Source organism: Gossypium raimondii, chromosome 2 (genome assembly GCF_025698545.1).
Source record: "Gossypium raimondii isolate GPD5lz chromosome 2, ASM2569854v1, whole genome shotgun sequence".
Lineage (NCBI taxonomy): Eukaryota > Viridiplantae > Streptophyta > Magnoliopsida > Malvales > Malvaceae > Gossypium > Gossypium raimondii.
Genome location: NC_068566.1, coordinates 4,839,169 through 4,849,168, shown reverse-complemented (window position 1 = coordinate 4,849,168; position 10,000 = coordinate 4,839,169). Strand labels below are relative to the sequence as shown.

The 10,000-nt window shown below is 32.9% G+C and overlaps 1 protein-coding gene across 2 annotated transcripts; it reads left to right on the top strand.

Annotated features, from left to right (window-relative positions):
- The first annotated feature begins 4,731 nt into the window (after positions 1–4,731).
- LOC105787816 (transcription factor bHLH94) lies at positions 4,732–7,687 on the top strand. 2 transcript variants are annotated; one of them, XM_012614376.2, is made up of 4 exons: positions 4,732–5,409; positions 5,501–5,914; positions 6,014–6,136; positions 7,430–7,687. In XM_012614376.2, exons 1-3 carry the CDS (start codon positions 4,945–4,947, stop codon positions 6,104–6,106), a joined length of 972 nt encoding a protein of 323 aa, XP_012469830.1. In that variant the 5' UTR covers positions 4,732–4,944; the 3' UTR covers positions 6,107–6,136; positions 7,430–7,687. The 2 variants fall into 2 exon arrangements, with proteins under 2 accessions (XP_012469830.1, XP_012469829.1); XM_012614375.2 differs by lacking the exon at positions 7,430–7,687 and having other exon boundaries at positions 4,733–5,409; positions 6,014–6,267.
- Positions 7,688–10,000: the final 2,313 nt, after the last annotated feature.

Here is a 10,000-nt window from a genome sequence, read left to right as displayed (position 1 = left end):
AGGCAATTTGTCCTTCTCCTTTAAAACGACGTGGTTTCAGAAGGGACAAAATTAAAAAACGAAAAAAAATCATAGGGAAAAATTAAAAAAAAACTAAAAGACTTGATTATAAAACCATTAAAAAGCGGAAAGGCTAAAAGTGCAATTAGCCCATCCCTTGAAAACAAGCAGATCCCTCTGGAGCGGGTCGGGTCGGCCAACGGGTCAGGTCAAAACGGCGCCATTTTGGTGCCTGAGAAGGCTGCCCAAAACGACGTCGTTTTGGAAGCCTATTTAAGCTAAAATTTTTTCAAAAATTTCATTCTTTCCACTTTTCAGAAAAAAATTTCAAAAAACACTCTCCCCCCACTCTAGAAATCGGCCAAGGTCCGGCCAAGGTGTCGTCGGCCGCCGGTCATCGGCGCCGGCGCCAGCGCCGCCGTACACGGAGGCCGAAAAGCTAAAAAGCCTCCCTTTTTCTTCCGACGCACTCCTTGGGGCCTCCGAACACTCCGGTGACGGCGAATAGAGGTAAACTTCTCCCTTTTCTTATTATTTCGAAATAAAAAAAGAAAATAAAAGCAAAAAAATCACCTTAAAAACTTCTGCTTTTTATTTCTTTTTTTAATTTTTTTCTTTTTTTCCAAAATCTCCCCTTTTACAGATGCAAAGATCGGTCTCTTTAAAACCGATTTCCCCCCTTACAATCGTTTTACAATCGGTTTTTATACCGAAATAAAAAAACAAAATCCTATCCCCTCCACTTGTGCTGTGCTTTACTTTCTCTTTATTGTTTGTAGGTAATTGATGTTGATGGAGCAGGTGGGCGACGGTGACAGGCGACTGCAATGTCAGAGGGCAGGGCAGGTGGACCTGCGGCGCTAGGCTAGGGTTTCAGAAAACTGAAACCCTAGTTTGACTATTGGGAATTTGGGTATTGGGCCTGGTTGGGCTTGGGTTTGGGTATTGTAATTGGGTTCTAGGTTTTGGGTTTTGGGTTTGTAATTGGGCCTCGGGTCAAAAATTGGGCCCTACATATGTAATTATAAATTAATATAATGATAGATTTGTACTTTTTCCTTCAAAATTTATCATTCATTTTGGCCTCTTAAAACAACAGTCTAGCTTCGCTTGTGTTTAACGGAATTGATTATGCAATTAAGGTATTAACTTTGACTGTTCTATATCCATACAATCCTTAAAAGTATGGGTAAACTACAGAAATAGTTACCTAATTATGTCTTTGGTTCTATTTTGGTTATCTAACTATTAATTTTTTCAATTTAGTAAGTAAACTTTTCGAAATTAAATATTTTAGTCACTCTCCAGTTAGTTGTTGTTAGATGAGTGACGGAAAGTTGACGTCGCCTTTTATTTATAGGCCTAATAACAAATTTAGCTCGCCAATGTTTACATATTCTATCATTTTAATCCTAAATATAAAAAATTCAACAATTTTAGTCCTTGATATTTACAAAATTTATCAATTTAGTTTAAATTTTAAACAAATCAAAAAATTTAACCTTAACTTTGCAATCATATAATGATTGTTTTTAGAGAGAACATGCTATATATTTATCTAGTTCCTTTACTTATTCTTTTATTTAATGTATGGGTTGTGAGAAAACCATTTGGTAGAGTGTTTTGTCAAAATGATAAAGGGAAGATTGTTGGAAAATTGAAAATTGCAAACCTATGTTGCATTCAGTGTTGCAACATGTTATTCATCACAAAAAATTCAACAATTATTTTGTAATTCAGAGATAGGTAACAAATGTAGAAGAACTGATTAAAATATAAAATGTTTTTAATAATTTGGGGAGTTTAAGTCATACAAAGACTCTTCTACTCCAAGGGGATCGACTACCCAACAAGGAAGGATTCTAAGGGACTTATCACGTTTTGGAATTCAAGGATAATCTGATGACTGATTGAAGGAAATTCAAGTTTAAAATTCAAACTAATTAAATATGATGATCTAGCTAAAGGTCGGCATTTACAAAGCCTTTATAAAGGCTATCGAATGGCTTTGTTAGCATGTATGTTATGGGAGCATATTCTGGGTATAGTTGTAGGTTTTACTGCCGACTAAAATTTACTTGTATGTGAGTGAATACAAATTTATACCGCGAGGCTACTTTTAGCTTCAGTTTTCAGGTATTTTAGGGCTTTAATGTTTGAGTGTACTATCATAATTTTTTAATATATTCATTCTTTAAACCAAGCTCCACAAAGATGCGATAATTATTTAAACAATTACACCACGATTACGGGTGAGTAAAACTTATTCAATTTGAATAAATATAAATTTTATTTGAATTTCGAGATAATCGAATATATTCGTTTTTTGAATCAAATCGAATACATAATTCGATTTTTTTAGTTCAAGTCGAGTTAAATTTTATAACTCTAATAATTTAAATAACTCAAATAACATATTCAGATAAATACCCTTGGGTCCCAAAAATTTAAAAATGGGCAAATTAATCCCTTAAAAATTCAATTCTAAAATTCAAAATACTTATACTAATTTTTTTCCAAAATTATATATATATATAAATTCAAAAATAAAAATATCTAAAAATATATGAAAATGTTAACTTATATATATTAAACTTTTCAATATGATAAATTTGAGGCATTAACTAAGTAAATTATCAATTCAAGTTTATCATAGTAATTATTTTATTTCTTTTATTTTGTTTTAAAGAGTTTCAAACATATATATATATATATATATGGTATTTATGTTCTTTAACTCGAAATTTAGTCATATTGTCAACAACTTTTCAATATGGTTGTTTTAATTTTTTTAACTTAACTAGAATAAATGTATTCGACTGGATTCAAAAAAATTTAAAATCGAGTTAGGATGATAAAATAGGACTTGCCAATTCGAAATTTTTTCACTCTATTCAATCGAACACTCGCCCATAATCTATCATATAATGTCAATGAGAGGATATCATTTACCTTTTATTGGGATATGAATTCCACTATTGTAATGAAGCTCTGTTATGCAGAAATTGGATACCCGGCGTACCAGCTTTCGGCTCTATTACCAATTGAACTTAGACTTTCAATATATTGAGTAACACATAAATAGTCCGCCACTAACTCATAATTGAAGTAAGTCATACTATGAATGTCAAAAGTGAATAAAATTATAAACAGATCTAAACATTATTCTACTTGAATCTTGTCCAATGTAATTCAATCCAAACAATTATTTTTATCTTCTAGAAGTTCTCTGCTCCAAAACCCAAGACAAGAAATCTTCTATTTGGACTTGATAGATGTCATATTAGTCTTTTAATCAATTTGTTCAATTCCGATTAGACTACGGACTTTTTAGATTACCTATTAACATAAGTTGTCTTCTCACATTATGATATGATCACATAATACAACTTAGTATTAGTTAAAAGTTAAGTAATCAATGAATCAATATTTATTTGTTCATTTTACTTTGCATGTAAAAACGTTAAAAACAAAAAATTCAATATTAATTTAAATGATAAAATTTTATTAAAACTACATTAACAACACTATATCCCAAAAAAACAACTATGGTTCCTCTATTGTGTTTCATTGGGTGGGCAGAAATGAAGTGGTTAAACTCCAAGAGATATTATTGTTGTCCAAAATTGGTGCTTTATTTTGGTGGAAGGCAGGCGTTGAAGGCCATTCACCTCATTGATTTCTAAGATTTATATTTATGTTTGTTAATAGAGAAATTAATTGGTGGGTGATGCCCAGAGACAGTCAGTTTGGTGGTAATTCTTGGAAATAGTACCCTTTGGGAAATAAAAATGTGTTACACATTTAACCAAATATAAACACAAATGCTTTAAAACCTTACAGATACATCTTCCAAAAACTGAAACCCAATAACTCAAACTACACTCAACATTCTTTCTCTATTATTAACTTACAACTCAAACATATTAATTAATAAAAACCAAAAAAAGAAGGGATGTTGTTGGAAGTTAGTCTCTCAGGTATATGATTGCAGAGACAGTCTGTTTAAACAAATGGGTTAGTGAAAGTCACATGGTGATGGTCGTGCATGGATTCTCCCAAACCCTGCCACACTCACTCAGCGATGTCTTAAAACACATCTCTCACTTGTGTCTTACAAAAAAGCTGCCACTATTTGCCACGTACAACAACAAGACTGTAGTCTTTTCCCCAGGGTTTTTTCCCCTCTCTGTCATTTGTGACGAAATCAAAGGCAGCAACATGCCATGCAACATTCTCGAGACCCTGCCTGCAGCTGCCCTGAATTACATATTTATTATTACCATGAAAAATGAATGGATTATATCATCCATCTCTATTTTATGTCTATTTCTTCAACAAATCATTCCTTTTAAACCCCATGAATAAATTTACCAACCCCACCTCTGTACAATTCACTGATAATTAAACGTAGTTTACTCAACAAGTACACCCCACTATTTGGCCTAAAACAACTACACTTCACTTACAGTTGCAATCGATAACTTTCCGAAAACGTTTACAAATTGATTTAATAAGATTTAAATTAATGGTAAAATTAAATGAATAAAAGAAAATTAAATCTCTATGTATATTTTTCATGGAGTCTGAAAAATAATAAATTTATTTTTCTCAGTTAACCTTTCAATAATGATTACAACAAAGAAATAATTTTAATATTTAAAAAACAATAATTTAGAGAATCTCTCTGTCTCACTGTCTTTTGTCTCTATTTCTCTCTCACTTCAGCCTCTCACAAGATGCGTCTCGTGCAACTTGGTTTCGTTAATGAATATTATTATTACCAGATTAAAACCCTTTATAAAGGGAAGAAATTAGCAAGGGATTCTCACTCAGATCATACGAAACATCCTAAAATTTTCGTGGTTAAATGCTTCTGAATCCTTTGTTGAGAGCATAGCCAAATTGAAAACAGCGTGTTTGGCAAGAAAGAAATTTGTTATCATGGCGTTAGAAGCTGTAGTGTTTCAGCGAGACCCTTTCTGCTATGGCGGAAGTGGACCCTGCAACACCTATGGCGTTGGTTTTCAACAACAAGAAGAAAAAGCTAATTACAGTAACAATGGAGAAATGGTTTCCAAAAGTGGAGGAGGAGGAACTAGGGGGTCTTCATCGTCTTCTTTCATGGTGCACCAAACCTTAAAGGAATGGCCATGGGATTTCAACTCTTCTTCTTCCCCGGATATTGGCTTTTCCACCGGTGGACCGATATTCTCTCCGACGGAAGCACCAGCAATCGACACCCGGTCTTGCCGACGGAGGAGACGGCGACCCAAAAGTGTCAAGAACAAAGAAGAAATAGAGAATCAAAGGATGATTCATATTGCTGTGGAAAGAAATAGGAGGAGACAAATGAATGATTATCTTGCTGTTCTTAGGACTATGATGCCTAACTCTTACGTTCAAAGGGTACCCTTTTTTTCTTCTGTTCTTTGAAAAAGTGGTTTGATAAAAGATTAATTTAATGATTTGGAAGTGTCTGTTTTTTTTTTCTTCATAGGGGGACCAAGCATCAATCATTGGGGGCGCAATTAATTTCGTAAAGGTGTTGGAGCAAATTCTTCAATCTTTAGAAGCTCGAAAAAGGATGGAAAAAAGATCAGACAGCACCACTTTTTCATCACTCTTCTCGGATTTCTTTTCCTTTCCTCAGTACTCAACCAGTATCCAGACGGAGACCCCCGGCGAGTCCACGGCGGAGAAATGGTCGTTTCCGTCGTGTTCTTCATCATCCTCAGTTGCGGATGTTGAAGTAACAATGGTGGATAGCCATGCAAACGTGAAAATACTATCAAAAAAACACCCAAAACAGCTCTTCAACATGGTATCCGGGCTTCACTCTCTAGGCCTATTCGTGCTTCACCTGAACGTCACATCTGTTGAAAATAGGGTCCTTTATTCCTTGAGTGTCAAGGTAAATCTTTTTTATTTAAAATCACAATGAATTGTCCGTCTGTTCGCCGTTTTCAAGTGGAGCAATTATTTGAGATTTTAATTGTTATGTGGAGAACAGGTTGAAGAGAACTGTCAGCTAAATACGGTGAATGAAATTGCAGCCGCAGTTTATGAAATGGTGGATAAGTTTCAAGAAGAGGCAGCTGCTTAATTCATGTTCAATCAAGTTTTAGGTTTTCAGGTTTTTTGTAGTTTCTTGATTATTTTACGTTAAATTTTGGATAATTAATACTTTTTGGTGGCTCCGACTCGGATAATGATTGGTCCAAAACATAAAATATAAATTTAATATTTACGAAATTTATAATCAAATTTTATTTTTATTATTATTTAATAACAATTCAAGTGGAATTAAAAAAAAAACATATTATCTAAATCTTTAGTTATTTTTCCTTTTTGACTTAGTCAAAATGTGGTGATCCACTACATTTTCTTAACATCTAATTTCCAATGGGGAATGTCTTTAATTGAGTAAATATTGTGTTAAACAATTGAGGCGCTCATGGTGCGGGTCGGGTTGAGTTTGAGTTTGAGTTGGACTTAAATATAATATTAATATACTTTATGCTTGCTCAAATCTAGCTCGACTCGGAATATGTGCTTAAAATTTTACTTAAATTGTCTATATTTGTAAAAAATTAACCCAAATTCTTATTATTTTTAATTTTTTATATATTATATTATTTTAATATTTAATAATTTTATACATTTTTATTTATTGAAATTTTTATATAACCATCTTAACATTATTTTAATATTTACATTAAAGTAGTATTATATATTTAGAATAAGTTTATTTTTTTAACTAAATTACATATTATATAAAAATAACATAATATAAAGTATTATAAATTTAAAAACAAGCTGGGCTCAGGCCTAACATAGTTTAAAGGGGCCTAATATATTTGTCCAATCTCATTTTTCGGGCCTAATACTTTTACCCAAACTCTCCCAAATTTCGGACAGGCCCTCAAGTCTGAACAAGTAGCCCGACTAATGAACAAGTCTAATAGCAATTTTATTTTTTTTATTCATTATTCTTTTTGAGTTATTTAACCCTAAAATGGAATACTGCTCTTTTGATAATCTATATCTTTTTAGTACCTAAAACCACATTTCATACCATATATTCTCATTCATCTTTATAATTAGCATTGCACTTTTAACTTCTTGCTCTAACTTTAATAAAACCTATTTGCTTAGAAATAAAAAGTTGTTTGTTTCACTCTAATTATGCTTTATTCGAATTAAAAATTTAAACAAACCCCGAAAATAAAATTTTTCAAATCAAACCGGATTTAATTCTTTTAGCACGTGACACACGATGCCCCTCGCTAGAAAATTTTCACCATAAAAAGATAACTTTCACTTTTGGAAGTTAAGATTCAGTCATATATTAATTCTTTTGATATTAATTAGATTTTGAAACTATTTTCATTAATTGATTAATTAAAATTTTTAAAAATGTGTATAGGCAAAACGACATCTTTATGATGAAACCGCAGGCTGGGCTAGCTGCCTCTTAATGGGGACTTTACTCAAAAGTCATTGGCAGACCCTGTTTTATCTTGCTGCGCCAATTAATTATCATTGCCTGCACCTATATTTTGATCATTCAAGTTAGTTTATATGTTCATTGTACCATAATTTGTGTATGATATTTTGCAATTGTATAAAAGTTTGGCATTTTAAGAATCTATACTATATAGCTTTAGTTATTGTCTAATGACATTAATTTGAGTGGGTTAAAGTTTTATTGGCATGAAGTTTAAGGTTTCATCGCTATACATATAATTCTTTAATGTAAATTTTGATTGTATTAAAAAATTGTAAATTTTATATATTCATACCATATTTGTATTATATTGTTTTTTTGTTATACAAACTTAAGGGTGGGTTTAGATGGGCGATTGAGTGTGGTGCGGTGCGTTTAACTTACTTTTTTGTTTCACGCTATACTATCTAATCTCACCGCCATTGTTGTTTTTACACTAATCGCAAACAAACACACCACCTGTCCAAACCCACCCTAAATCTTATTTCCCGATCATATGTCAAATCCTTTACCAAATTTTTACACTCAATAATTACAACTCTAAAGCCCCAAATCTCTAACTAAACACAAGCCCATAAGAATTGTTTGGGTCGGGTCATGTTCGAATTGGGTTTATATATATAGGGTTATTATTTTATCAATCGAAAGTAGAGTTTTTAATTCCACAAATAAAGTTAAATGACTTGCATGTATGTATTTTAAGGTTTAGTATTCTGTCCATTGTAAGTGGAGTTTTTTAACTCCACAAGTAATGTTTAGTAATGTTTAACTCTCTCAAGACACATGACAACATTTCACTCTTGCTTAGTGCACCAAATAAAATGTAACACTCTAAACTTGATTCTTAAGGAGGATCCAAGAATGGCATGTCACAATATTACAATCATTAATTTTAGATTATTTCTGGCGCAAACAAAATTAAATCATTTTTCGTTCAAGACTAAATAAAATAGTACACTTTTAAAATCATAAATACTTGACTGTAATTTTATTAAATTCACAGTTTCGTAATAATAAGTCTGAATACAGTTTCAGCCTTCAAAATTAAATATCCTGATGTCACCCCCGTGTCATGCATAATACAGAATACTAGAAATCTCATGGCAACAATTGTCCTTTGGCATAGTCCAAGCACTTCTTTTACTTCAACAACAGGCCTAAGAAGGAAAAGTAACTAGGTAAGTTCAAAAAAACTTAATGAGTTCCAGACGAAACATTACAATGGTCATGAACAATTCAAGCAATTTCTTTGAACTCGAACATAGTCACATAGTTCATTAGTTGGCGAGTACCAATTACAGATAGATTATACGCCAGTTTACTATTCCTTTAGTGTATACATTATGCCCATTTGACCATACATATCACCCTCTTCATGCTAGCCATGTACCCAGGTCTTTTGTCCTAGTCATTTCATTTACTTCATTCATATTCCTTTTTCATGATTTGTCAATCTGGTTTGCAACATACTCTTGCCCTACTAGAGGCTACACGACCATTTTCATGTATGGCGATCTGCTAGTTTAATCCATTGAAAGCATCACTATGATTTGCCAGTTCTTACTCTTTAATACTGAAACACCATCACCAGACTCAAGACTCCGAACGACCACCTTTTCATGTACAAATGTTTCATCCTTTCAGAGTAGAGGTGATCATGGGCCGGGTGGCCTGACCCGGCCCGACGGCCCGCCCGAAATATGGTTTTGGGCAAAAAATGAGGCTCGTTTAGAAAACGGGCCGGGCCTCGGGCACCAATTTTTTTGCCCGGGCCCAGCCCGAGTATATAATAAATATATTTTTTTAATTTTTTAATTTTAAAATAATTTTTTTATTTTTTTATTTTGAAAATAAATTTTTGGTGTTTATTAAAAAAATGGGCCAAGCCAGGCTCGGGCTTAGGAATTTTTTCTCGGGCCGGGCATGGACAAAATTTCAGGCCCATATTTCGGGCCGGGCCCGGGCCTAGGACGCGGGGTGAAAATTTTTTTGGGCCTAGCCCGACCCATGATCACCTCTACTTCAGAGTATGAATACTTACCTCAAACAGGGTATAAAGAAAGGTATTCTACATACATGGAAGTCAGAAAAAAACTCACTAGAAAATACAACAAGTCTAAATAGTAGAACTTTTTCCCTTATCATGGGGAGCTTCAAGATTGTCTTAGGCTAAAATATGGATAGTTAAACTTATTAGATCATTATTCGAGAAACTAAACATGTTTGCAAGATAAAACCCAGAACTAGGAGTTTCCTTCCTTACACTAACACATGCAACGCTAATATCATGTAAATGACCATGAAAATAACCTAGGGTTTATTGATAAATACCAGGGAGTTAAAATAAATAAAGGAGTTGGCTGAGTACAACTAACCTAACTCAAGCATATTTTCAATCTTAGGTTTTCAAAAAGAGTGAGTGTAGAGAAAATTTTGAAAAAAGATGAATGCCAAGAAGATGTGAAGATTGCTCAAGAAGTCACTACTTAT